This window comes from Macadamia integrifolia, unplaced genomic scaffold (genome assembly GCF_013358625.1).
Source record: "Macadamia integrifolia cultivar HAES 741 unplaced genomic scaffold, SCU_Mint_v3 scaffold913, whole genome shotgun sequence".
NCBI lineage: Eukaryota > Viridiplantae > Streptophyta > Magnoliopsida > Proteales > Proteaceae > Macadamia > Macadamia integrifolia.
In genome coordinates this window covers 88,027-115,802 of record NW_024870581.1, presented here as the reverse complement: position 1 = coordinate 115,802, position 27,776 = coordinate 88,027, and the positions used below count along the sequence as shown (strand labels likewise).

Below are 27,776 nucleotides of genomic sequence, written 5' to 3'. Positions count from 1 at the left end.
TTTTCTTGTGTCTCTTCGAAGCTGATTCTGGACAGTGTTCGTTGGTTTTTTTTTTCCTCGTTTCAGCGAATGGTTGCTTATTTCTGGTGCTGAGGAAAAGTGCATATTTTATCTCTCCTCTTTAATTTTGGTTGAAAAGAGAATCCCTTTTTAGTGGGTTTTTTCTGCTCAACTTCGCTGTATTGTATAAATCTAATCTTTGTGGCTGCCAAGTAGGGAAATAAATTCCTATTTAGGTTGCTGTTACTGTTCTGATACGGGTGATTCTCCAGCTTTTTTTGGGATTTTCTTTCTCTTATTTTTTTTTTCTGCTTTGATTTTGTGACTGTATTTCCTCTTCTGGGTAAAAAAGCTACTTGTTATGGGTTGCGTATCTTTGGGAAGGTGATGCTTCTTTTAAAGCTAAATTCCAGAGCTATTACTGTAATCAATTGAGGAGAGTTAAGTGATACTGATGTGGAGAGGAAGTATGAAGAAAGAAAAAGGAGTGGAAAGTGTTCTGTTTCCCTAGAATTATTTTTGGTTTTCTGGGTTTCGTGTGGTTTCTCTTTCAGACAAGGAGGGGTTTTTCTGTCATCTTTTTTAAATCTAAATCTAGGTTTTTGATTGTTCCACTCTTTCTTTTACCAGATTCTTAGACTTTTTGGGGTTTTTCTCCTTTAGAACTAATTTTTTTAGTGGAATTACTTTGTTATTTATCTATGGTACTCACTCACTCATCTTTCTTTTGTACTGGATTGACTTGCAGAGGCGGGAAGGGACATGGATTTTTCAGAGTCTACCCGAGTTGTCTTCAACAGAATCCAGAAGTTAGAACCTGAAAATGTTTCAAAGATTATTGGGTATCTTTTACTGCAAGACCATGGGGACCGGGAGATGATTCGTTTGGCTTTTGGTCCTGACAATTTGATTCATTCCTTGATCAATAAAGCCAAAGCTGAACTTGGTCTATCATCGAAACAAGCAGCTTCAGGTCCAATCTCGCCTGGTTCCATGAATCCCTCACCTATTTCAGATCTGTCCCTACAGTTCACTCCCTTTTCACCGGCTTCTTCACGGCCGTTCTCGTCGCCGGCCACATTTAGGGTTGCTGCTACTTACTGGGACCCGCAGGTGGCAACTGACCAGCAAGGAGTACACAACATGGACTTCCTTCCACCCACATATGGAGACTCGATCTCTGATGAGTATCTTCATAATCAAGCTCAGTTCTTGAGTTTGGAGGATCAGTTAGAGCCTGTTAACCCTTTGGGACCTGATTTTGCGAGCAACTATTACTATCCCGAATCCGCATTGGGTAGTCTAAATGCAAGAACCAGTAGGAGATCTCCAAGCCTTCCTGATTTTCCAGTGAAAGCTTGCCACTACTTCAACAAGGGGTTTTGTAAGCACGGAACCAACTGTAGGTACTTCCATGGCCAACCCTTCTCTGATAGCTTCTCTCAGATCTTCAGCCCAAATCCGAATGATCTGGTTAATGAAGATCATGTCTTCTTACCGGGGTCCCTTGAGAAATTAGAGTTGGAGCTTACAGAGCTCTTGAAATCCAGACGGGGCGTTCCTGTATCTATTGCTTCACTACCACTGATGTATTATGAGAAGTATGGTAGGACCCTCCAGGCAGAGGGTTACCTCACAGAGAGTCAAAGACATGGGAAGGCTGGGTACAGTCTGACGAAGCTTCTTGCCCGATTGAAGAATAGCATTCGAGTTATTGACAGGTGCTAGTGATGATCTCTCTTGAAGTTCTTTTATGCTTACAAAATTTTGAGTTAAAACGTCCTAACGGTTGGTCTTTTATAATGGTTGGATTTCTGTAATTGAAGTTACAGACCTCACGGTCAGCACTCAGTCATCTTGGCGGAAGACGCCCCAAGATATATGGAGTACAGGAGTGAGAGGAGTGATCCAGGTGCAATTGTTGCTGGATCTCGACAGATTTATCTAACTTTTCCAGCTGAGAGCACTTTTTCTGAGGAAGATGTTTCCAACTATTTCAAGTATGAGATTTTGATACTTTTGCAGGTTATTTATTTATTTATTTTTTGATGTTGTTTTAGTATTCATATTATGTTTCTGCTGAACTTTTTGTTTGTAGGAGCTTTGGGCCTGTTCAAGATGTTAGAATTCCCTGTCAGCAGAAAAGGATGTTTGGTTTTGTGACTTTTGTCTATCCAGAGACTGTAAAGATAATTTTGACAAAGGGAAACCCCCATTTTGTATGTGGTGCTCGTGTTCTTGTGAAGCCCTACAGGGAAAAATCCAGGCTCGTTGACCGGTAAAAATCACTCCCTGATTTGAACGGTTTTCTCTCGACTCTTAAACCTAATAATTTTAATATCATATATGATGAATTGAGTAGTTCTTAATTTGAAGTGAAGCATCAAGAGTTAAGAGCCATGATTTCATGAATTAGTATGAAATGATTAGGATGGATGATCTGAGATTGATTTTTCTGAATGTTTTTTTTTTTATCCTCATTCCTCCTTGTGTTTTATCGTTTCTGGAATGGCAGTCGTGGAATGAGATGGGATGCTACTGATATGTATCAAAATTTATTCTTAAAATATTTTGATGAACATTGTAGTTGGCCCTTTTGTACACATGGTATCACTTTTTCTCACTTTTCTTCTGTAAAGTAACTTGTGCTACTATTATTAAGAAGTCCTTATGAGCGTTTATGCAACATCTATACTGTTTGCTTTGACTAGGAGGAGTTCATTTTCTGCAGCATATCTCATTATCTCTAGCTGTTAAGTCATTCATTAGTCTTGTATTCCAGCAATTGATTATTTAAATCTCTAATAATTGAAATTGAATAATTAATATCTTTTTTATCCTTTTTATTTCAAATTCTTTTGGGTTGAGTTTGAGATTATTCTTACAGCTTTCTCCTCAATACAGGAAGTATGCTGAGAAAAATGAACCCCCACCTTACTACTCATCTCACTTCTTAGAAATGGATCCTGAGATTCAGTCAAGTAAGTAAATCATCTGATGCATAATGCTGTTTTTTGTTGACATCTGGAAGAATGTTTGCTTTCGAGTAAAGAAACTATATATTTAATGCCTACAACCGAAAAAAAGAAAGGGAAGAACTTGTTGATGGTAGGTCGACAAGTAGCACACATGCAGTGCATGGGGCTGAGAGTACAACATATTCTTGGTTGTTGCCTATTTGGCTGTTTTAAAGGCTGGGTTTTTGTCTTATTGTAGTGTAGTTTGCTTATTCATTAACATGGGGGGGAAAAGAAGGAATTCCTTTACTTCTAGTCTATGCCATTAATTTTCATGGTTGATAGCATGCATTGCCCATAAATAAGAGAAAGATGATATTGAATAATCAGATCTTTAGGAGTCCTTGGTTAGGTTAATCATTGCCTCAGAGATCTTTGTGCAATAAATTGGGTGATGATACCTTTACTCGCCTTGCATTTTTTCTCTCTTGCCCTAGTGGCATCAGTAAGTTGATAATATTCAATCTGGTTTTCTAACACCACATTTTTTTTGCTCTAGTGCCCAGAATCTGTGATAACTCTAGACTGCTCAGGAAGCAACTTATGGAAGAGCATGAACAGGCTCTTGAACTTGAGAGAAGGCGTCTCACCGAACTGCAGTTGGCACCGAAACAATTAACTCGGCCATACTTTGGTTACTCCATGGATGAATTGAAGCTTTCAGAAGGTCGATCTTAGTTTCTATTGCAGATAGTTCAATTTTTCTTGTCAATATGTTTAATTATTTACTTGCTTTAGTTACTTTCATGATTTTGATTTTTTTGTTGGATGCCAAAGCTTGCGCAGATCACAATGAGTTCCCTTCAGCTGATCGGTTCAATTACTTATTGGATGTGTTAAACAATGGTTCAACTAGTGATGATAAAGCCAGGCACACAAGCGCAATTTATGCTGACCAGGAGAGGTAAATATTCTAAAGATTCTTATGTCTCAATCTGAACCTCTAGGATGGATTACAATTTTGTTAACACATTTTCAGTTGACTGGAAGTGATACAAAAATTTGCATTCTTAGGTCCAAGTTAGGTTGTGAAATGGCAAATGATGAAATTGGTTAATATAGCATAAATTTTCCTTCTTGTCATGTAGTACATATTATACTTGTGAGGGATTAGAAGAACCGTAAAATTCCCCCCTACCCCCGTTATGAAGTTTACTTTTTTCTGATGCTGAATATTTCTTGTCATTTGAATTTGTTACAGCCAAGGAATTAATCTTCCAGAGAGTCCATTTGCATCTGCGATACCAAGCAGTATTTCTACAGTGATATAGGTTCAGATACAGAGAAGAAATAGAGGTAGAGTACTGGATTTCCAAGTCTAATGCTTCGATTCGATTGAATAGCTCACCTCCCCCACCCCATGAAAAGAAAGAAAAACCCTTTCCCACCCAAAACTCCATTTTACACCGTTTTTTTTTCACCTTCTCTCTCTACATACACTCATCTCAAGCAATCCATCAAGCTCCGTGCGAGTTCATACTAAGGAAGAAAGAAACAAAGAAGCTTCTTCTCCCTGATACTACATGGGTGGAGGAGGAGGTTTCAAAGAGGAATCAGTCATACAGAAAGCTAGAGAAAGCTACATGTAACAAGTTTCTACACTTTTTTATTAATGTAATCACAGAAAGCAAGCAAAAAAGTCTGGATCTTAGAAGAGATGTATTATAGTCTGCCTTAGTGGAAGAAAAAAACTACAGAACATGCAGGGTTCAAAGAAAAAAAAGTGTAGAATCTCTGCAACACTTAGAAACAGATGGAAATAATTTTACTTAAACAAAGGGTTACTTAGAAGCTTTATACCAGAAAGTCTTTTAGCATATTCTGTTGTTATCTGTGACTAAAATAGATGAACTGTCTTTAATTCAATCTTTTTCGTTGGGGTTTGGATGGGTTCAGTTGTGCTCTCTGGTTTCAATTGTTTGCTCACAGTTTTTATTTTAAGCTTTTATCATTCTTTTTGTTTAGCATAATTAGTAAGGCTGATGTTAGATGTGTCGAATGATCATTCGATGACGTGGACATGAAGACTCTATTTCTGCAGCTTGAAGTTTTCTGTAGGTTACATGATTGAAACATCTGAACTTTCATGTGGGGTTAATTACTCCATTAAGATTGCTTAGTATCTCTCTCTCTCTCTCTCTCTGGTTGTTCTTCTGGATTGATATGAGAAAGAGATGATGATGGTTTAGTGGCCTGAGATTATAATCATAATATATGGGGTTGACCTTTACAATGGCTCGACTGGCAGATTAAGACATTTCAACCATAGAATTTTCTATATTGGCTGGCTAGATTGGAATCTCTAAGGGGACCCAGTGTAGGGAAGCAATATTGTGCAATATACATCACCGGAGGGGACCATCTGTATGAACATGTTGTGCACTGCTTGAGTAGAAAAATGGCAAAACTTGGTTAGGAGTCATGTAGACTTGAAAGTATAAAAATTAATGATCCGAGTTATTAGAGACATGGTGTTTCTACTTGAGTCAATTGAAACTCGCCGAGTCAGCTCGTGGTTAGTCGCCGGCCCTCTTTGAGGTTAAGATTTTGAACTCTGAAATGTGAAGATGGCCTGTTCAATGGAGGAGAGTGGGATTTATGAAAGGATTGAGACTTCATGGAACGGGGCTTAGGATCTTTTGTTGAAAAGGAAGACAGAAGTCATGGTTGCAGTGGTTTCTGGGAGGATGTAGGGGAGTATTTTTTTTTTTGTTTTGGGGGTGGGATGGGAGGTGGCGAAGATCCCCACCTGGCCACATGCCCATACCCTAAGACGGGGTGGTGAAAAGATTGCCCTCTATCTCCTGTTGGTTCACATGTTGGCACAATGGTCACGCCACTAAGCAACAATCCTTGCTCTAACAACAAAAACAATTAAGGTTCACCACCTTAAATCAGTCAAGAAAAAGATAAAAGCTTGTCTTGAATCAGGGTCACTCTCAAGTCCCAACTCAGTTCTTACCCGTTATTTCTCACTCTATCTATTCAAGTTTTATTACAACGTTCAACTTCAATAGTGAAGATCAAGAGATTCCCTCTGGACGTGCTGGGCGATGCCCGTCCATAAGATCTCAAAAATATTGGATTAGTAAAGAAAATAATTAAGGAAAGTGAGGGTTGAATGTAGGCAACAATGGGGAAAAAGGGGGGGAGGGGGTGGGGGGAAGGGATATTATTACATTGTAGAAAACATAGTTCCACATGGGGATGCTAACGTGAAAGGGGACAGAGACAATAAAGGTTTCATCTTGGACGAGAAAATAACAGAGATTTCTGCTCTTTCCAGACTATTTTCACTCTGTTTCACGAATTTTCTTTCTTCTTTCTCTACTCTTCTGGTCAAAGTCAAGATCACCTTGGCTTGGGTGGACATGGAAGAAAGATTTGCAGTTAAAACAGAGTTGGAAGTCACCAATAAGTTTTTTTTTTCCTATTCTTATATATAATATCTTTTGTTAGTGGCATGCACGTATGTGCTATGGACAGTGAGCGTTGGGGACTTCGTAAGAAGGATCCTTAAAATATAGTAATGGGAAAAAGATTCTCTGATCCAAGCCTGGATGGTACCTACCTTACCATCTTCTTCTCCCTCATGAAATGACTTCTCTGTCCTCTTTGTCCTTTCAATCAAGGTTTTAAAACAAGGAATCAACATCTGAGTAGTTCAAGACTGATTCTTTAATCAAATTGGTCAAAACAGTCATTAATCAGAGTGAATCGATGCGAATCTGTAGAATCGAATTCACAGATTTTTAAGACCCTGCTCCCAATGCTGCTTACCCAGAAAACCCACTCCTTTTTTTTGGTAGAAAATGAGTTGGATTAACCAGTCTTCCCATTTTGTTTCATTTACACCTCGTTCTCTTCCTTCACCCAGCCAACCAGGACCTTGTCAAACAGGAAGCTATTCTGTATACAAAAATGACTGAACAGGAAGCAAACAATTTATTACAGATTGAGGTTTGAACCTTTTGTAATGGGTCTAATGGCTGCCCTTTGTTCCTCAGGTTAGGTTTATGATCAACATGATATGAACTTGGAAGCTTTATATGGGAAAAGGTTTTTAAGGTTATTTCTTCAAAAAAATAATAATAATAATAAGACGAAAGTACTAATAAATTTATGTGTCTTTCTCCTTTTTTTTTTTGTTTCTTTTTTACAATCCAACGGGTGGATTCAGATCAGAATTGATACTGGTTGATTCAATTATCGATTCCATGTTTTGAAAAGTTGCTCATAGAGTCTGTGAAGTTAGCATTTTGACATAAAAAATAAAATTTCACTTCGACACCCGAATTAAGTAGAAGGAATAGATTGAGGTTGAACATAAAACCATATATCAAATACCAGTAAATAATGTTTAAAATAAAATTTGAAGAACAAGTTACCAGTTATTAGTCCAATGACACACTATATATACACTGAGATATGAGTTTAATTCCAAGAAGAGGATTATGAAAAACATATATCTAATGTAGCACAGGTTTTGAAAGAGCGGTCATACTTGGTGGTACTGGGCTAAGCCCACAACCCTATAGAGAAACTCAGATCAGGACTGGACTAAAATGCACTATTGGATTATGACATGCATGGTATGTATATATATTTTTTAAAATATTATGGAGGAACATGATTGTTGTGGCCAATTCAAGGACTTTAAACTCGGAATCGGGGATCAAATCGGTACTAATAACCCTTGAATCGGTCGTTTTCGAAAGGATCAGATTCGGGCCTGTTAGGGATCTACAGGCCGATTGTAGGGTTTCTTAGATCACCCTGAATTTCATGACAAGGGGATGACTGAAGTAAGGAACTTTGTATTAAAGTTTCAAGATGGTTATGGCAACAATATAAGAGCATTGTAACACAGTTTCAGATGTTTACATCAGCTGGTACCATAAATGATATTTTTGATGAACATAGAACATTAATTCCACCCCCAGAAAATGTAACAAATATCTTTTTATAACAATTTCTGAACAATTCCATGGCCTATAAAGTCATTTTGAAATAAAAATTATAAATTTTCAAGCTCTGATGATGAACCGCTGCGTATGAGCTACTGGAACACAATTAACAGTTTCTGTTTATGTTGCACCTGATGCATATCTTGATTTCCTCCATGGAAGTTTCAATCTCTTTTTGATGGTTTTCTTAATGATTAGGAAGCCAACCTTGTAATCATATAAACATACAGGAAAAAAGAATTAGTTTCTTGTTGAAACATTAGACTTCAAATGGTTTCCCACTTTGTACTGTAGAAATGGTGGCTGCCCTAGAGGTATCTTTCTGATGTCACTTATGTTTGACACCAACACCCAACAAGAACTCCAACCTCTCCTGTGTGTCTCAGAGGAAGGTCATGTGTTTCTTGAAGATTTGGATCTCTCTCTCTCTCTCTCTCTCTCTCTCTCTCTCTCTCAAATCTTGTTGCATTCCATGATTTTAATTGAGATAGAAAAATGTGACTATTTCACATATATCATGTGAGAGAATTTTCATCTATGCTTATTTAAATTATAAAATGAAGCCAAAAGGCTGTTAGGATAGTGATCCTTTATATCAGTTTGATCTCCAATTATCAAACCTATTAACAAGTGATTAGTACTATCTTTCTTTTTTCTTTTTTTTTTTTTGATCAAGAAAAATCATGCATTAAAATATTTGAAATTGTTTATCTACGTCAAATTCTGAGAGAGCAATACAAGTTCTATGCATCATAGTTTGATGGGCAAAAGATTTGAGGATTAGGACCAATTCGTTGGTAGGCTTAAGCATAAAAATAGTGCAGGTATGATTTCAAAAACATCCAAAAAAGAGGGAATGATGTTCCAAGGCCATGATTTGGTGTTATTTTTCAAAACCAAAATTTCTAGATCGTCCAGGTCACTCCAAATTTTCACTTCTTGTCCTAGATCACGAGCTTGCTTTAATCCATAACATAACTCCGATGCCACTTCAATAATTTTTCCAGTCATCAGATAGTTAGTAGTTAATGATACAGATTTTTTCTTGAATAAAAATAATGAGCCCAAGCTGAGATGTTTTTTTTTTTTTTTCCAAATGGTTAAATTGGTTTGGTTGATTTCCATTTCGTTGGTGTAGGAAATCCATTGATTTTCCTTGGTGTATTTGGCTCGACATGATTGGAAGTGAACCCAAATAAAATAACAAACAATCATGAAAGAAAAAAAAAAAAAAAAAACGATAGTGGTGATATGGAATATCATTAGATTGAAAGAAATACATAATAAGATGTTTAAAAGAGGTAACAAATAAGTTCACAAGGCGTAGTCCCAATGGCTAGCAGTCCAAATTCTCGACGGGCCTTAAACGGGTCTTAAATAGGCTACAAACATGTTTAACTATAAATGGGCGTTAATAGGTCTCTAAACGGGCCTTCCCTAACACCAAGGGGAATTTGATCTTGCCATTATGGAATCTTGGTGCTCTCTCTTTCTCTTGCAAAGATTGGCTGGGGTTGGCTGGAATGTCACTCTGAGATACAACAGGAATGGCAAAAGATGCAAAAAATAGTGGGAGAACATCAGTAAGGACTTCAAGAAGGTGAAAGAGAGCAACAAGAAGGGAGCCAAGGGCTCCAAGACATGCCCTTACTTTCATCAGCTCGATGTGCTCTATAAGGAAAGGACTCATCAGACGCCGTCGGGTTGTAGAAATTGGAGAACAGACAATGCCGCTCAGGCAATGATAAAATAAGGGAGAAAATGAGTTGATTGAATTGAATTCGTTGTATTGACATGAAGATACAAAACAAGTATGTAATCATCCAATATGTGATGTTATATATATAAAATAAGGTGGGAATGGGCGGTGGTCTTGATATAAGGGAAGATATTATAAAATAATCATTCAATATGTGCTGTTATATATATATATATATATATAAATATAAAAGGTGGGAATGGGTGGTGGTCTTGATATAAGGGAAGAGATGAATGGGCGGTGGTTGAGTTGCAGAAGCTTGGTAAGTGGGTTTGCAATTTGCCAAACCCACTGGGCCGTGGTTTTCCTTCTCGATCCTTAGAGCTGCGTCGTTTCAGATTTGTGTGGAATAATTTTAGATCTGAGATCGTTCTGAAAGAAAATTTCATAAGCAATTGGAGGAGCAGTGGAGGACTGGAGCGGTTGAAATAGAGGAGGTGGAGGAGCATAAACGTGCTGGGCTTGATCGGGTTTAAAGGGGGTGGTCTAGGTCGGGCGCTTGTCGGACTTATCCCTTGCACCGTGTACTACCTGTTTATAAACATGTCAGGCACTTTTATTAAACGAACCGATTCAGGTCGGGCCTTAAGCGAGTTGGGCTCCATCGGGCCTACCAGTGCGGGCTCAGGATTGACACCCCTGTTGAAAGTAACCTTATTCCTGTGAACCCAAATAAAATAACAAACAATCATGAAAGAGACAAAAATAAAAAATAAAAAATAAAAAATAAAAAATTACTATGGCGGTGATCTCGAACATCATTAGATTGAAAGAAATATATAATAAGATGTTTAAAAGAGGTAACAGATAAATTCACAGGGTGTAGGCCCAATGGGCTAGCAGCCCAAATTCTCTTTGTGAATTTACAAGAGAGAAAGGTGTGCCATATTGATTCTTGGAGGGAGTTGTAGAAAACATAGGTAGAATCAACAACCATCCATTTACCTAGAATGTCTTGTTGGGATTCCTCTATTAGCAAGTCTCCAGAAAAGAGCTTAAATTTTGAATGTGTTTGAAGTTTCCAGAAGTGTCCCACTAGTGTGAGCATAGTGATACACAAGAACACCTGTTTGAGATTAATACTATATGTAAATATAGAAATGGAGAAAAAAAAAAAAAAAAAAAAAGAAGTTAAGGTAGAACTAGATGAATATGTGCTCAGTAATTACAAAGAAGAGAATATGATAATAAAAATTTTAGGGGGAATAAAAAATTGACCCAAAATCAAAATTGGCCGTTTAAAATCGAACTTAAAAAAAATTGGTTTGGTTATATAGTTAAGTTTTATTAGGTTTTGGTTTTAGATTGATAACTATTTGTTTGAATTGAACTAAATATAAATTGTATAATCGAATAGAACCTAAACAATGCTAAAGATTACAATCATGTGTGGGTTTTCATATTAAGTTGTGCATAAGAGGTTGAAAGATATCAAGTTTGACGAGTTTTTGATAAGATGAACTTTAACATTTCACGCTCTACCAAGTGTGCGAGGCACTTGTTCACTTATTTCAGCAATTTATTTTCATTCAAACAAAATTTGAACCGAATTACGGAGAGATAAAATGAAATAAAATATAAAAAACGAATAAATATCGAATAAAAATGAACAAATTCAGATCGATTTTGGTTTTGAAGTTAAGAAAATTATTCGATTTCAGTTCGATTCGATTTGTACATGTTGTATCTTGAATTCTTGATCAACTAAAATCAATTTACAAAACCAAAATCGAACCAAATCAGACCAACTAAGGAAGTGAAGTTACTACGAAGGATTTCAACAACCGTTCCTCTGTTCTCACAGTCCAGAACTGCCCAAGGTGAAATTTTTTGTTGGGAGATAGCTCACTGAGCTCCGAAACCCTAGGCATCAAAATCGAAATCCGGCCGGGAAATCAAAGAGAACAAAGATGAACACGGATATCACAGCTTCGGTGAAACCTGAGTATCCAGTGATAGATCGAAATCCTCCGTTCACGAAGACGGTAGCCAATTTCAACACTCTTGATTACCTTCGCTTCGTTACCATCACCGGAGTCTCCGTCACTGTCGGATACCTATCTGGTTCTACTCTCCCTCTGTGCCTCTCTCGTTTTCTGTGAATTGTCTCTGTTGGGATCCTGGGATTTCAGGTTTCTTACAGATTTTTCAATGGCAATTTCTTTGCAGGAATCAAGCCTAACATTAGAGGCCCTTCAATGGTCACTGGAGGTCTGATCGGTCTCATGGGTGGCTTTATGTACGCGTACCAGAATTCTGCCGGGAGGCTCATGGGTTTCTTCCCTAACGACGATGAGGTAGCCCGGTACAAGAAATAGGAATAAATTTTAGGATCCTTAATTTGATTTTGGACGAACAAAAGAGAGAATGGAGATTTCTGGGTTTCATTTCCTGTCTTAGACATTTGGGTTTATCTATAATCAAATTGTTCTTCTCTGTTGGCTGCTTTGTTGAGGTTGATTTTGTGCTATTCGCCATTAACCTCTGGGTGGATCCTTCCTTCTGTTGGACTCTCTAATAACTTCCCGTTTGCTTTCATTGATCTTTGGCAAGAGCACAGCTATCATGTACTGAGATATAATTACTGAACTGTATCTAAATGCTCTCAATGTTTGCGTTACCTTTGATGGAGCTCTCAATTTATTTGTGGTGGGTTTTCTATTCATTCATCCTGATTAAAGGAAACAAGAGACAAAATGGAATTAGAAGAATAACTTCTTCTGAATATTTAACCCTGAAGCTTTTCTCTCTGTGTGGATTTGACATGCATTCCCTTTCTCCATGGTCTGCTGTTGACAATAGACACTTGGAATCAGCAAGTGATATGGAGTTAGCCCAGTTAGTGTCACATTTATCTAGGGTTTGCGTTGTCTTGTTTCATCAAGCTTCTGTTAATGGGAAAACTTTGACCCGAATCAGAATCCTGTTTGTGGACATTAAACCATGAGACAATGCAAAGAAACTATGGGAATGTTGCCGAGAACTGACTAACTATTTGTGTGTGTGTGTGTGTGTGTGTGAAAGTTTGCAATCCATGTTTTTAGCTTTACATTGCCTTCACAAATTTCTCTAGACATATACAGCAACTCTGAAATTCAAAATCTGTAATATCAGCTGTGGCTAGAATTTTTCAGACATTCAGTTGGAATTCATAAATTTGATCCCCAGGTACCATCAGAAAGACTAAGCTGCTATGAAATACTTCAAAAGGGATCTGTTCTGCCATATTCGGGGAGAATTTGAACTCTTAGATATTCTTGATTCTTATTTTGTATGGTTGACACCATTTAATCTTGCATACATGTGATCGAGAAACAGGGTAGGGGGATGGTAAGGCTGCAGTGTTATGGTTGTAAACTTGTCATCCTATGTTGTTGGTTTGTATAATGAAAAGGGTTATAATTTTCTCTTTTCTGAAAGGGAATAGATCTACACTTACCTGATGAAGGATTGCTTGGATGTTTTGGGTATCAGAGATGACTCAAAATGGACCTTAAGAACTACACAGTTATGTAACTGTACCTCATACCTAGTCTTGTAGGATCTATAGTGGTGCATCAGGTAGACAACTAACACTTTATTATAATCAACCATAACCAGTCAATCTTTTTGCATGAATCCTTGCTTTCGTCCTTGCTTGGAACCTTCATGTAACTGACCCCATTTAGTTGGGATAAGGCTTTGGTGGCTGTTGTTGTACTTAATCTTGGATTAACTATTGTCTTGATAGTTCCTGCACCCTTTAGGAATTAGAGCCTTGGGTTTCCTTCATCACCTGTATAATCGGTTTGTTGCTACCTACCAGAAATGCGAGGTGATAAATTGAGTCATTTGTTGAAACTAGGTATATTCTCTTATTCCATGGAAAAGAGTTAAGATTTCGTATAAACCTTGGGTAGCCCATGAAGGCGTTCTTGGTGGAAGCTGGGTACAGGATTGCATAAGGATGATACTACTGCAAGTGATACCCAGTCTGGGTATATGATATTCATTCGAAAGAAGGATTAAGACGAAAATTTAAATTTGGATGAGAAGTCCCTGGCTTACTTGAGAAAGTGAAGTAGGAGAAGCAAACCAAGCTAACCCATGAGCAGCACCATTTACAGATCTGTAGAGGATAGTTCACATGAGCCCGCAGAAAAGAAGTAAAGTGGAGTTTGCAGTCACCATGACTGAGGATCTCTTGCATAAAAAGCACTTACACTCCCTGAGTCCCTGCACATGGTATCCCAAGAAAAAAATAACCATTAGAAGTACAGCATGTTATGAGGTAAACCCTCTCTAAATTTAGGACAAATAGTCTACGACCCAACTTTTGAAAATTTTATGAGGCGTATCTCAGTTGTTAATAATTCTATCAATTTTAACTCATTTCAGTAGATAATTTTGTACATGTTCTTCGTGGAAGGGCTTGCTTGGTTCTTCGCTGGTTAGGGGTTTTCTTCATCCATCCCGATCGGAGTGTCATTTATTATTGACGGCCGGTGCTTATGACATTGACTACTAGTGAATCAAAACAAGCTGCAAAAGAAGTTACAAGGGTCCAACAGATCCCACAATCCCACCACCATAGCCACTACCACTTCGTTTCACCAATACTTTGAAGTGCCCTGAAAGGATCTGTGGCTGTATCACACACCCTCTCCTCTTCTACTCCTATAATTTTCAACAGAAATGTCAATGAAGATCGTGTCTATTGAGAATTAATCTTTGATCTTTAACACCAGCTCCTCCCCCCCCCCCATCCCACCCAAAGAAAGAAAAAAAAATCGATCCTTGATGATAAATAGTCGGAGAAATTTTTTTTTTAGGGTGTTCCAGTGAATTGGTTAATAAAGACGATGAATGGTTGATTGTGTTAAATTAAGTACAACATTTATTAAGGCTCCCCTTGGTTTGATCTCTATTTGTATTTATTTGACTTGTTTATATTTTTACAAGTGTTTGGTATAATTTATATAAATTATAATAAATCACAAATCACAAATTATTCTCAAGCTATTTGCGATTTAATTTTTTTTGGTAATGAAGCTATTTGTGATTTGTTGTCACAAATCGTTTACGTTGATTTTCGCACTACCTTAAATGAGCAAATGTGATAAACTATTCAAAATCGAAGGTAAATAGGTAACTTCAGTATGCTTTATCTTTTTCCTTTAAAAAACCCAAATCCTATAATCTCTCTTCCTCAAAGCTCAAAGCTGAAGGTGAAAGTTGAAACCTATTTTCTCATTATATAATCTATTTTATAAATAGTAGCTAAACAAATACTATTTGTGATCCATAATTTATTGTCGCAAATAATTTTTAAAAAATAGTTAATAAATACAAATAGAAATCAAACCAAAGAGAGCCAAAGTAGAGGTCTATAGGTCTGAACCATTTATTTTCATGATTTTTCCTATTTAAATGATCGATTCTTTCTCAAAGGCTTTGTGTGTTAACAACAAACATCTTCAGTTCAAGTCACCTTGCGATTGTTCTATTACACCGATTAGTTGTGGTTGCGTGTAATCGGGATTTACCCTTAGGTCTAAACTGTAAACCGGGTAGGTTCAAGGGGTTTCTCGTAGTATCAGTACACATGTATGAAATACTCGGGATGTATATTAATACATGGGAGATATTTGATTGAAGTAGACTTTGAAATTTGAAACGGCTTTTCTAACCATGTCTTTTGTATCAAACGGTTAGCATAGACAAATTATCTCTCGACATAATAAAATAGATATCTCGTGATGTTTGGAAAAAATGACAAACCCTTTTGCCAATAATATTTTTCCATTGAAATTGAAAAATGAATTACATCTGAATTTATAAATTCATATCACTCTCCCTTATAAAAGGAATTTAGATAAATTTTTCAAAATTCAGGCCCAATAGGTGTGAGCAATTAAAACCGATGATTCAGTCCGGATAGAATTAAACCCTAATCGGTTTGATTTGAGTTAGGGTCTTATAAGACCGATAGAAACCAAACTGACATCAAAGTCGAAAATTGGATCAAACCTAATAAAAAACCGAGATCAGACTGATAGTAACATGATAAGAAACCTAAACATGAAAAATGATTTGCCCATTAATTTCGTATACAAATGTAAACCTAAAACTAGACCTGATCAAAACCAATGGTAGCTCGATTACAAGCCGATATAAAACCAAACCAAATCAAATCGGACCAAAATCACAACTGAAAACTTTCTCAAAGCTCTGGTTTGGGTTGACCTAGTTGTAGAAATGCAACCCTAAAACGATATAGAAAATAATGGAAAAACAAGAACAAACAATGCACATAGATTTATGAGGTTCAACAAGATTGCCTAAGTCCTTGGTGAGATGAAATGGTGCTTCACTATCAATGGAGAATATGGATACAACGTTCGTTCTCACACCTCTCAGTATTGCTTGCATTACTGAGAAAGAAAAACTCGTTACAAATATATATAACAAAAAACCTTAATTCGGAAAGTACAAAATTATCCTAAAATAAAAAATTCGAGCGGGGCTGCACCTCCCTTACACCTTCACTATGCTGAAAAAAATCATCTGCCTTAGATGCAGCTGTGTGGCCAGCATCCGATGGCTGGAACGACATCGAGGCACGTGCCTATGTCGTCTTGGCCGTTCGATGTTCGTTAGACCACTGCACCCGCGGAAAACAATCATCGCCCCTCTATGTAGGGGGCTTGCAACCCCCATGGTCTACTAAATGGCTAGCGGGACTGCCATCTTAACTGTCGAGGCACCTGCACCAGTACTTCCTAGATTAAACTGTGACGAAATACAAGACATGATACACCAACATTAGTGATTGACATAAACCGGTTCAGCCGGAGTGATTGACAAATCTTATCCATAGCATGAATTGGAGGTTCCGTTTTGAACGTTCCTGACCGTTTGTCTTTGCATACGCGCCAAATCCTAAGCCGCAAAGTAGAATTGTGAAGTTTTGGTTTTCTCTGGTCTCTTCAGAAGAGCGATGAGGACGACGATCAGATATCTCCACTGGAACACCTTAGTAGACCTGACACTTTAGCATGGAGACCTTGGTCTCCTCCTTTGTTCTTGTATTGGGAAACTTGAAGAACCATCCCGCCTCACAAATATCAGCAAATCGTAACCCTAATACCCCAAATCTCGTCCACAGGAACAGGAGTAAGATTTTGATTACAAATCGCAAGTTTCAGGCAAGGGTTCGGGCCACTGGTGACTTTTCTGCTGCCGTAGATACGGCTCAGGTGGAGCTCAGCTGGCAAATTGTCGTTGGCACTATAGGTTTCTCAATTTTCCCCCTTGGTCTCCCCTTCCGATTATTTGGTTTTCCTACAACTTGTGCTTCTCTTCCGAATTCAGGGGATCTTCTCTTTTTGTTTTAACTCTCATATTATTAACTTTCATTTCCTTAATCTGTGTGAAATTGTTCAGCTGGAGTGACTCCTTTTGTGGTGGCAGGAATTGAGTTCGGCAAACGAATTGTAAGTTCTTTTTGGGCTGTTTTGATATTAATTCCTAGCTCTAGACTAAATTGTAGGCTACCCTTAAAAAATAAGCTGTGGGTGGACCTTCTCATTATCATCATCATCATCTTCTTTGGTGTCCCTATGTACGCCTGTAAAAATTGTGACATAGGTAAACTGATGAAAAAATGTTCACTTGGATAGAGATTCTAAATTGCAGCATTTGTAACTCATTCTTGCAGGGAAGCAGGGTTTGGTGAAACTCTTATTGGAAACTGATAAAAATGAAAACTTTTACATCTATGGACATTGGCAACACAGAGTATTGTTTCTAAGACTTGCTTTACTAGCCAAAGGGAACTTAAAAAGGATTCAAAAAAAGAAAAGAAAAATTCAATGAAAGAAGCTTGAAAAGAAGCCATGAGGCTAGTTACACTACATTTGTGGGTTGTATGCCATTCAACTATAGTCTCCAAGAAGGCAAAGATAGTGGTGAATCTCAATGGGAACTTACCTCCTCCCCCTCCCCCTCAACAACTTATACTACAATTAAGCTATAAAATGAAGTGATCCGATGGAACTTTTTCCCTTCGTAAGCAACTCTAGGATCCATCCTAAAATATAGCTGTCTTTCTAGCTGACTGTTAGCCTTAATAGAATGTCATTGCTTGTCTCTTGAATTAAATACACTTTTTTTAATGTTAGACTTAAGATGAAATATAAAGCAAGCTTGGTATATTTCAAATGGGCTGCAAATGAACTGACAAATGATATTGCTGAGATAGCTGAGTTAGAACTTGGCAAGAGTATATGGACAAAAGGTTGGGATTTAGGTAATTTATTGATTTTAATGAAGAATTAAATTCAAATCGATGGACAGTGATGCCACTCTAATAGAACAGGGTTTGGACTGTTTGAGGACTTGGATAACTGGATACTATTAGCATCATGAAACTTGGTCCTGTTGATTTTCCAATTCGTGGTTGGCTAACATTTTCTTGTTAACTATTGTTACAATGGTTCGACCTTAACAAGAGCCATTGAAATTGGCATATTTTTTTGCATTTATTGCAGGTAGCACAGAGAAGATGTGAGGTTTGTGGAGGTTCTGGACTTGTTCAAAGAGAGAAATACTACTTCCGCTGCCCTGGCTGTGGTATGTGACAAAATTCCCCTTCTTATTCATTCTGAGTCCTAGCACCACAAAGTTGGACAATGTTGGTGACCCCCCGCCCCCTCTCTTTTTCCCTGATTGACCAGCATTTATGGTTTATTATTACCCCAGGTGGATTTCTCCCATGGCAGTCATGGAGAAGATTCTTTTCAGGTTAAATTCCTCCTAATGTTATCCAAAATGGAAGGAAGGGGGAACATCTCTGCTTAAGGCCAGCAGTCTAATCTTTAGCTTATGAATTCATAAAGACAGATACCTCTAGTGGAACTTCACTATATGCTAATTGAGCATCTATGATGCTTTATGTACTGGTACAGATGAGAATCGTGCTGTCTTTTGAATTTGTCAAGAATATGGAAATGGATTTTGTAGAAGAATCATGCAGTAAACAGATTTTGGATGATCCAGGAATTCTTCGTGAAGGAGCTTAGCTGACAAAGAAAGCAATCCTTTTCAATGTAATAATTTTTAAATTTGCCAAATTTACTGAGGTAGCCCCTTGGTAGATGGTATAAGAAATCCCTCTTTTCTTAAATGGAGGAAGGTCAATCTGTGCTTGGAGATATGTGATACAGATGAGAAGAACAATCCTGATGTTTCCATGAGCTTTTTCATCATTTTGTAAGTTGAGCATATTAGCCCCAGCCAAAAGACAGAAGGAGATGTTTTACACTGCTGCACCCCTGTTAATTTATGGTTTCAAGAAATGCCTATAGAAAAATGTGGAATAGCTTGTCAAGTTGTTCTTGAAGGTACACTTCTTGGAAGTTTTGCCTCTTTTCTACAGAAAGGCAGCTTCCATTTGAAGGCACCTAAAAATTCACATGAATTCATGAGAATATATATTGATCTGTTCCTGTTAGGACGGTACTACACTTATAACAGCCCTTTTCTTCTTTGGAGATGGTTTCTGTATGTTTATCTCATTCATATGCTTACACAATTGTATGATAAGATTGTAATTGCTGCTCTTGTCATGTTTTAAAAATGGGATCCTGTAGACCACTCCCACTTTTAGGTAGGTTGTGTGGAAGTTTCTCTTTTGCTACTTGAAATTTAGCTTGCTTTTGGTTCCGACGGCATCCCAAGTTCTAAACGATCTTGATGGTGTTTCATGAATTTTATTGAGTTGATTCCCTTTCACATAACATTCAAATTTTATTATTAAAATAATTTACAGTTCCAAGTATACCCATATGACTTTTGCAACAGGATATCTTGAAAAATTAACCAGGGGGAAATCAAAGAAGAGGGAATATCTTGAAAGATCCTTCTTTATACTATGTTACATTCAACAATTTCAAACTTCTTCTGGACCTCTTGATCATGTTTATTTTATTTTATTTTAAGTTCATCTTTGGAAGCCTCGTGCACTGGGTATGCCATTTTTTTCATCTTTTTGGAAGCTTGACTCTGAAAAAGATCATTTATTTCAAGTGGCCTCTACCTTGCACACATCTGTTTGTGTTGAGAGATGCAGAATCTGTAGGCCTGCTGTTACACTACCATTAAACTCAAAATGCTTATATTGTTGATTTATATTAGTTTGCAAAAGCCATATATGGAAATGTTCAGACAGTTCTTGGGACAGAAAGGAAGATTCATGCTGCTGGCTGCTGTTTTTTAGCTGTTGTGGTTAATAAGGATCTACAACTTTGGAGGGTCACAAATGACCAGTTTATGGGTAGCTTCCAGAGAAAAATATTTCATAACCTTACAAGTTCAAAAATTGTAAGAATGAAAGGTCTTCATAGGTGATATTCATCTTTATTGACTTAACTTGTCCCAGAAACTTTTTGTACATTGTGTGTGTATGCATTGTGCAGGTATGCACATAGTATGCACATCAATTTGTATGGCATGGTAAGGCTTTAATGCATTTTGGAGGATTTTCTTTGTCCTGCTTATAAATTTCTTATTTATCAACAGAAGCTTGACTTGATCCTAAATCTGTAATATTTACTAAAAATCATCTCTCTGTTGTTAATGATAAAAGTCTTCTTAGAATTTACCCAAAAAAAAAAAGGTCTTCTTAGAATATCCTCAATAAAATCCAAATAACATGATACCCCTACAATTAATCAGAGAAGACATTCCTCTAAAAGGAATTATGAGTACGTACTTGCATTTTACTACGGCATCTGTTTATAGAGTAGAATTCTGGAAGTGGCAAGGGAAAAAGCTATATATATATATATATATATATGTTAAAAGACTTCTACCATTTTGCAAAACCTATTTGGGTTGAAACTTGAGACTTGAACAAATTACCTAGAGATTTAGTTGTCCATGAAATTAGGTCCCATCCTAGTTTCTATGTGACAGATTTTTGTATTTGCCATGTAAGATCATCTCATTGGACGCACGTAAATCCTCTGTGGGGTGGCAGTGAGTGGCAGTGAGCATATGATGATTGGAGTGCATGCCAAGGCCCTTCTTGCAGTCGGATCCTCATTGCCGCACACTACCAACTGTAGAGGATTTGAGTCCCTCATTGGACTGATCAGATAAATGTGGCCTTAAATCTTATTATTTTTTTGGTAGGAACCTAAATATAATAATAATAATAATAATAATAATAATAATAATAATAATATTATTATTATTATTATTATTATTATTATTATGATCATCATCATCATCATTATTATTATTATTATTATTATTATTTTAGAAAAATATTATTGTAACTAAAGTAGATAGAAAAAAGGTGGTAACAATACTTATTAAACTTCAATATGACACATTTTTCTTCCAATGGGGATAAAATTATCATTTCATGTGTACTTGAAAAGTTTGCAAACCAATAACAACTCTTGAGAATGAGGACATAATAGTAAGTTATTTTCAAATCATTTTGAAAACTCTTATCCCCCTGATTTAATGAACTATTGGGAATAAGACAAGGGGCAATTAATATAATGTTTTAATTTTTTAGTTCACCACTTTGGTTACGACAAGATGTACACTTTAATCTTGAGAATAAGACAAGGGGCAATTAATATAATGGTCTAATTTTGTTAGTTTTCTTATTTCACCACTTTGGTTATGACAAGATGTACAGTTTAATCCCTTTTTTTTTTTTTTTTGTAAGTGAGGAGGTTTATGAAGTAGACAAGAGGATACATAGATTATGGAGAAATCCCTAGCCACAATCAGTTAAATCTAGTCAACTTTATGTTTCTGCATAATCAAGAGAGGCAATGGTTTTAAGTGAACTTATCATATATGATTTAGCTTGAAGCTTGAAATTGAATAATTTGTTGTCAAAATTAGAAAAGCTTAAATTAAAAAAAGTTAAGGAGATTTTTGCCAGGCTGTGTTGCCCTTACACCAGTGTAAGGCCATTTAGAGTGCGTTCAAGGGCATCCAACATGGGTGGATTTTTCATTTCACAAGAGGTCGGGTAGTCGTTTCACCCTTCTTTATGTTTCGGTTTAGACGCCATGCAGCATGACAGCCTTCTTTCTTTCTATAAAACATCAAAAGCAATAATAAAAATATAAAACAGTTAAAAGGAGGTCAAAAAGCTTTAAAAAAGAGCAGTTTAGCTTTCTTCTACAACAAAAAGAGTTTTAGCTTTCTTTAATGCACCCAGAACTTAGAATGCCATCAGAAATACTATCTATCCACCATCAAGACCTCCGAAACCCTTTGATTAGCATATGGAAGGGTATTTCATCAATGTAAAGAAACTGATTTCAAATATTCTAGAGTGGCCGATTAGCCATGATCAATCTTGATTCTGGACATTCTAGAACAACCAATTCTAAGATTTATGGGATTAGATTACTGAGTTTCATATTTGAGAAGCCAATTCTGAGATTCTCGAATCGATTTTGATCAATATCAATTCAGATTCAAATATTCGACCCCAAATTTCGAGTTTAAAATCCTTAATACTATTTGCTCAGAAAACCCTCTTCGTTATTTGTATCATATTCTGAAAACATAAAATCCAGGAGACTTTCAATCGATTTTCCACTCCCAAGTTGTCTCTTAAAGACTACTTTCATGATCAAAAAAGGTACTCAAAATCCCCGAAAAGAAAACCCCAAATTGAGGTTACCAAGAGACTTTCAAGTAAAATCCTAGGGAGTAGTCCAACATGTTTTTCAGAAGAGGTCCAGAAAACACTTTCCCAATTTCCAATTGGACCAAGGAAACATTTTTCCCAGTCCCCAAAAGTGTGTCTGATGCCTTTGAATCCTTCCTACCTTCCTCTCTCTCTCTCTCTCTCTCTCTCAATTTAGACCTAAGAGAAGTGAAAACAAATAAGAGGTCAGAAGTCAGAACCCACCTGCACCCCAGTAACAGAATCACGCGGGTATGTGGGTCCCATTTTGTCACCGGGGATCTGGTCCAGTGGCCCATCTCACTGGATGGGGGCAGAGGGAGTTGGGCTTGACGTTTGAGTTGTATAAATATGGCAAGTCAATCCTCCCTCAATAGCCCATGCGCAGCACTGGTCGGTGAAGCAAATGGGGTAAGCACTGAGGAGTGTAAGGACATCAAAAGTCAAGGTAGCATCATTGTGTTGTGGCTTTGTTTTGTTTTCTCGTGCATGTGCGTGTGCGTGTGCGTGTACATGCCTCGAGATAGATCGATAGAAGTAGACTTTGGACTCTACTTTGCCCTTCTTACATAAGATGTATATATATATATATATATATTTCTTTTTTGGTTAGAACCCTTCTTACATAATAACCCTATGTATATATGACTATGTATAAATATTGCGATCTGATGGTTAAGAAGTCAAAATTCTTTTCGATTTTTTAGACTCATATGTGTAGGAGCTTTATGCATTAGGTAAATTTTCTTCTTTTATATATGATGATGGTCCAAATAGTAATGTTAAAATTATGATAAAATTCATTGATTAAAGCCAAATGAGAGGATGTAAAAGTGATGTTAAGGAGAAGGTGCCCAAGTACCTATAAGTCTTCATATTGGATTACTTACATTCAACGTGAGATTATTAATTCCATTTTCCTCGTTAAATCCCAACAATCTCCATCCCCATTTGGAAATAGCAGAGATTTTCTTCAACATGGAAGCACATCGGGTTCCAATGCCTTGGTTTTCCCAGAATCTTGGCCTTATGTCTTTCCCTTACTATATCCTTGACTCTAATACTACTTGTTAGAGACTTGGGTAGAATACATCCTAAAAAAACTAGCTGTTAATGGGAATGTGCCCAAGTTCCTATAAGTTTCTATATTATGTTATTTACATCCAATATAAAATTATTAATTCCACCTCCGTATAGAATCTCAACTCTCTTGAAAGTTTTTTACCATCATCAAAAGTATACCAAAATTACCACGCCCTGGTTGTGATGCCACTTGTTTGAAATTAGGGATGTAAATGGATTGGATATAGATCGAATTCGGATCTGAATATTTTCTGACTGAATACAAGTACCACTAAACGAGTACAAATGTGGATTGAATTCGGATTTTATTCATCTGTTTATTCTCTGACTTTTGTGATCCGGACCTTCCTCCTCCCCCCCTTCCAATGAATATAATTTGCTCTTAGTTCATATTTCTAAGTTGTTTTAACTCTTTTCCTAATTCTCTAGGATCTGTTTAAATTTTAAGAACCATCAAAATCATTATTTGATTATTTAATTGAATTAGATAATTATTTTTAAAATATTTTGGATTTTAATCTAGATACCCTTGATCAAAGACGAATACCGCTAAACAAATATGAATACTAATTCATATTCGGATTTCAACTATCCATTACATCCCTATTTGATCGGATAGAATTCATCATTAAAAATCAATTTTAATAAAAATAATATACTAATCCATATAATCCATATAAGTCTTCACATCAATCTATTTATTTTCAATATGAAATCATTGTTTTCACGCGACAACCTATACAATAATAGGGTTTGAGCTTCAAAGTCCTTATACCATCTTAATTTATACTTGATAGTAGAATCTAAGGACTGAGCTCAGATATTTAAATCTATAACCAGTGGCCTAGGAATGGCTGCATGTCCTATCAGGAAGGAAAGGGAAGCAGCAAAGTTGGGGGAACAAGCACAATATAGGTGCTTTTCATCTCCTAATTAATCCTCTTCAGTCTTTGTCACAAGAACGATGGATATGTCTCAAGCTGATCTCCTCAAAGCTAGACACGCAGCCAGACACCCATTATGTCAGTGGATAGAAAGACAAGTACATCTTGTTTCCATTTCCCACCTTGACCTAGCTAGCTCCCTTGATTCATGGGAATAGTAAGATAGTCTCTCTCTCTCTCTCTCTCTCTCTCTCTCTCTCTCTTTGTTGTTCTTCCTTTTTCTGTGTCTGTGCAAACAAGTAACGAGCCTGGTAAAACATTTTTTCTTTGTTCCTAGTAATGTTCATTGCAAATTAAAACGCGGCAAAGTGTAGGATGAGATGAGAGGTAAAAGAGGATGAGGGGAACAAACACTGGCCCCAAGTAATGAGATTTCTTCTTCTTTTTTTCTTACTTCACACACGTATACACATGATTCCAAAGACAAATTTAAGTGGGGGGAATGTGTATCCCTCCTTACAGGTACAAGATTAAGAAAAGGAAGAAGAAGATAAAGGTGGCTGTCCCCCTTCTTTTTAATTCCAAGCTCCAAGCCTCCAACAATGGCAAATTGGTCGGAAAGTCATTAATGATGGTGATAATTAATAATAATTGAAAGAAAGAATACTATTCGATAATATGTACCTACGTTAAGACATAAGAGGCATGAAAAGATTGTACTATCTTGTTTATTCTTTTATTAGTCATCGGTCATCGGTGTCCTAATAATAATACGGCAGGTGTTTTCTCTCTACAAGAGGTTCACACAACCCCAGGCAGAGGCACAATAGTTATTGCGTGCCTCTGTATTTGTGACGCAGGATCTCCTATAGATAGAAAATTTGTCCCATAATTATAATTCGAATGCTACTAGCCATTAAACATAAAAGGGTAATTTATAACACCACCCCCTGGAGAATGTTAGTATTATAGGAACACTCCCTCTATTTCACCAAATTAGACTCAGGCCCCCTACCGTCAGTTACTGTTAAATCAAGAGTTAAAATGACCATTCTACCCTCCCTATTCACTAAAAACTCATGTTGTAAGCTGATGGCGGATGGGGGAGATGGCGACGGCGACGGCGACAGTGACGGCGACTGCAGAGATTCCTTCTCCTTCTTCACTCCCACTGACTCGTCTCTCTACTATCTGGATCTGGCATCACGGGGAAGGTTTGTGGCAGGCCACTGCCTTTCTCATTGCCAAAGGGTCTCGGTTGTGCCGCTGTCGGTGTTGATGATATCCCTACAAATGCGTCAGACAACTTGCCGTCGCTTGGGCTAAGATCCTCGATACAGCTATTAGCATCGTCTTCTTCATCTTCAACGATGGTGAGGATAGAGGAACCCTGAGAGCTGATGGAGCTGGCGGCCTTGAGGAATGCTTCTTCGATGGCTTCAGGGGAAAGAGCGTAGTCCTCTAGGCCTGCATCTTTGAGCCTCGGTGGTCAAATCGTCTTTAGCAGCCCTTTATCCTCGGTTGCTTCCATCCTCCTTGTAACCTAACCTTTACCCGCAAAAGAATCTTTGATTTAGATCCCAAAATCATGTTCAACTTACTCCCCTTTTCTTGGGTTAGGGTTTCAATTGGAGAGTGATCTGGTCTGGTTTATCAAATCCATCGGTGGTCGAGCCTTGAAGTCGGACATAACCTACCGTCTCTTGCATCTCCTCATCTGATCTCTCCCTTTCTTGCTCTCAATAGTTTGCAAACCCTCTCTTCCTCCTACATCATCTCTGCATCAACCTTCGGACCCGCCACCGCCCACCCATTAGTGATGATCAGTACGCATATGCACAAATAAATGGCATAAAACAAAAAAGAAACTTGGGTTCGAAGAAGCAAATGTTCACCTAGGATTTGAAGCTATGGCAACTATGGAATCAATTCTAGGGCTTCTGACTTGGGCAGTAATTTTTCTACAACTCACATTTCCTAAGTTCGATTGAGATGCATCCGTCAAATACCGTTGCCACTGCTACTGCTACTGCTGCCGCTGCTTTGAATAACCACCGGTGGTCTAATAATTACGTTTTGGAAATAGCAACTTATTGTAAGGGTATTTTTGGTACTTCGTATTCCATAAGGGCATTTTGGTACTTAAAATAAAATATAGTTGCTGATATAAACAAATAAAGTATATTCCTTAACTGTGACTGACGGTAGGGGGTCTGAGTCTTATTTGATGAAATAGAGGGGGTGTTTTTATAATTGTGGCATTCTTCAGGGGTGGCGTTGTAAATTGCCCAACATAAAATTACTTGACTATGAAATATGATTTCACTCATGTGATGCTGTGCAATGGAAAAAAATGTGTCATTTTCTTTGAATTTTTTTCTATAATGCAATAGAAAGAAGAAAAAAAGGGGAAAAAAAACACAAACTCATTTCAATTTTCATCGTGGTTTTAGTTTATATATATATATATTCTATTTTATTGAAAAACCATAACTATATCAAAAAAAAAAAGTTAGATAAAATATCCATTATAATTACATCCTTCTCAATAAACATCATAATTCTATCAGTTTTGGCTTTCTTGGCTTGGAAAAAATAATACTAACAACTTAACTAGAACTCAATCCCTTCTCATACTATTACCCAAAAAAAAAAAAAAAAATCATCCTTAAAAGATAATCACTAGGGAGAGAGTGTTCAAATAATTATAAGTCTTCTCATCCAAGTAGTTCAAATCTCCTGCCACTCTGCTAGAACATGCATGTCTTGTAGCTATTCTAATTAGATGCAAATCAAACTCGGATTTACCACTATTCATTTGCATCCTTATTTGAAATGCTAAAATAAAAAATAACTAGCTGGTTTACATGAGAGAGAGAGAGAGAGAGAGAGAGAGAGATATTTAACTCTTTTGTATAAGGTGTAACTTGGTTTCCATTTGTTTGTAGCTTTTATCTTCATCATGTAAGAATTCATCATATATCAGTTCATGTAGAGTTCGGTTTTTTAATTATATTTTTCCACATAGCAATACAAATGTTAAAATTTTAAATGATAGAAAATTAATGATGATTCAAAATATTATCTGTTTTATTTTAAGAAGTGAGTGTCACTTCCTCATAGGTACATAAGTGACTAATAGTTGTAAGTATTATTGGGAGACATGTTTGAATGGTCAACAAACATATCTAATGGAAAATAAATGAATTTTGACCATATTTTATAGAAACTACCTTTGATGGTGTCTTTTGATCCTCTATATATATATATATATATATATATTAAAAGAGCTTCACGTACAGCTCACCTTTCCATCCGCTTTTTGAATACAATTCCTATCTTTGTTCTTCCTTGGTTTTT

The 27,776-nt window shown here is 36.9% G+C and overlaps 3 protein-coding genes across 9 annotated transcripts in view; all 3 read left to right on the top strand.

Annotated features, from left to right (window-relative positions):
- LOC122070435 (zinc finger CCCH domain-containing protein 18-like) overlaps window positions 1-4,912 on the top strand; it is a 5,629-nt gene extending 717 nt beyond the window's left edge. For 2 of the 5 annotated variants that reach the window (XM_042634581.1, XM_042634582.1), the window contains 7 exons: window positions 749-1,721; window positions 1,827-2,000; window positions 2,099-2,278; window positions 2,905-2,981; window positions 3,517-3,684; window positions 3,795-3,921; window positions 4,219-4,912. In XM_042634581.1, coding sequence (XP_042490515.1) covers window positions 763-1,721; window positions 1,827-2,000; window positions 2,099-2,278; window positions 2,905-2,981; window positions 3,517-3,684; window positions 3,795-3,921; window positions 4,219-4,288 — 1,755 coding nt within the window. In that variant the 5' untranslated portion in view covers window positions 749-762 and the 3' untranslated portion in view covers window positions 4,289-4,912. The remainder of the gene's footprint in view (window positions 1-748; window positions 1,722-1,826; window positions 2,001-2,098; window positions 2,279-2,904; window positions 2,982-3,516; window positions 3,685-3,794; window positions 3,922-4,218) is intronic. The other 3 variants (XM_042634583.1, XM_042634585.1, XM_042634584.1) reach the window with 3 other exon arrangements.
- A 6,614-nt stretch (window positions 4,913-11,526) lies between these two features.
- On the top strand, window positions 11,527-12,363 carry LOC122070429. Its single transcript, XM_042634576.1, has 2 exons — window positions 11,527-11,807; window positions 11,913-12,363. Exons 1-2 carry the CDS (start codon window positions 11,654-11,656, stop codon window positions 12,059-12,061), a joined length of 303 nt encoding a protein of 100 aa, XP_042490510.1. The 5' UTR covers window positions 11,527-11,653; the 3' UTR covers window positions 12,062-12,363.
- A 4,273-nt stretch (window positions 12,364-16,636) lies between these two features.
- LOC122070426 lies at window positions 16,637-19,250 on the top strand. 3 transcript variants are annotated; one of them, XR_006137783.1, is made up of 5 exons: window positions 16,638-17,018; window positions 17,169-17,218; window positions 18,275-18,356; window positions 18,486-18,585; window positions 18,692-19,250. XR_006137783.1 is itself a non-coding variant. In XM_042634568.1 (4 exons), the coding sequence occupies exons 1-4, from the start codon at window positions 16,781-16,783 to the stop codon at window positions 18,712-18,714; spliced, it is 393 nt and encodes a 130-aa protein (XP_042490502.1). In that variant the 5' UTR covers window positions 16,637-16,780; the 3' UTR covers window positions 18,715-19,250. The 3 variants fall into 3 exon arrangements, 2 of the variants coding, with proteins under 2 accessions (XP_042490502.1, XP_042490501.1); XM_042634568.1 differs by lacking the exon at window positions 18,486-18,585 and having other exon boundaries at window positions 16,637-17,018; XM_042634567.1 differs by having other exon boundaries at window positions 18,486-19,250.
- Window positions 19,251-27,776: the final 8,526 nt, after the last annotated feature.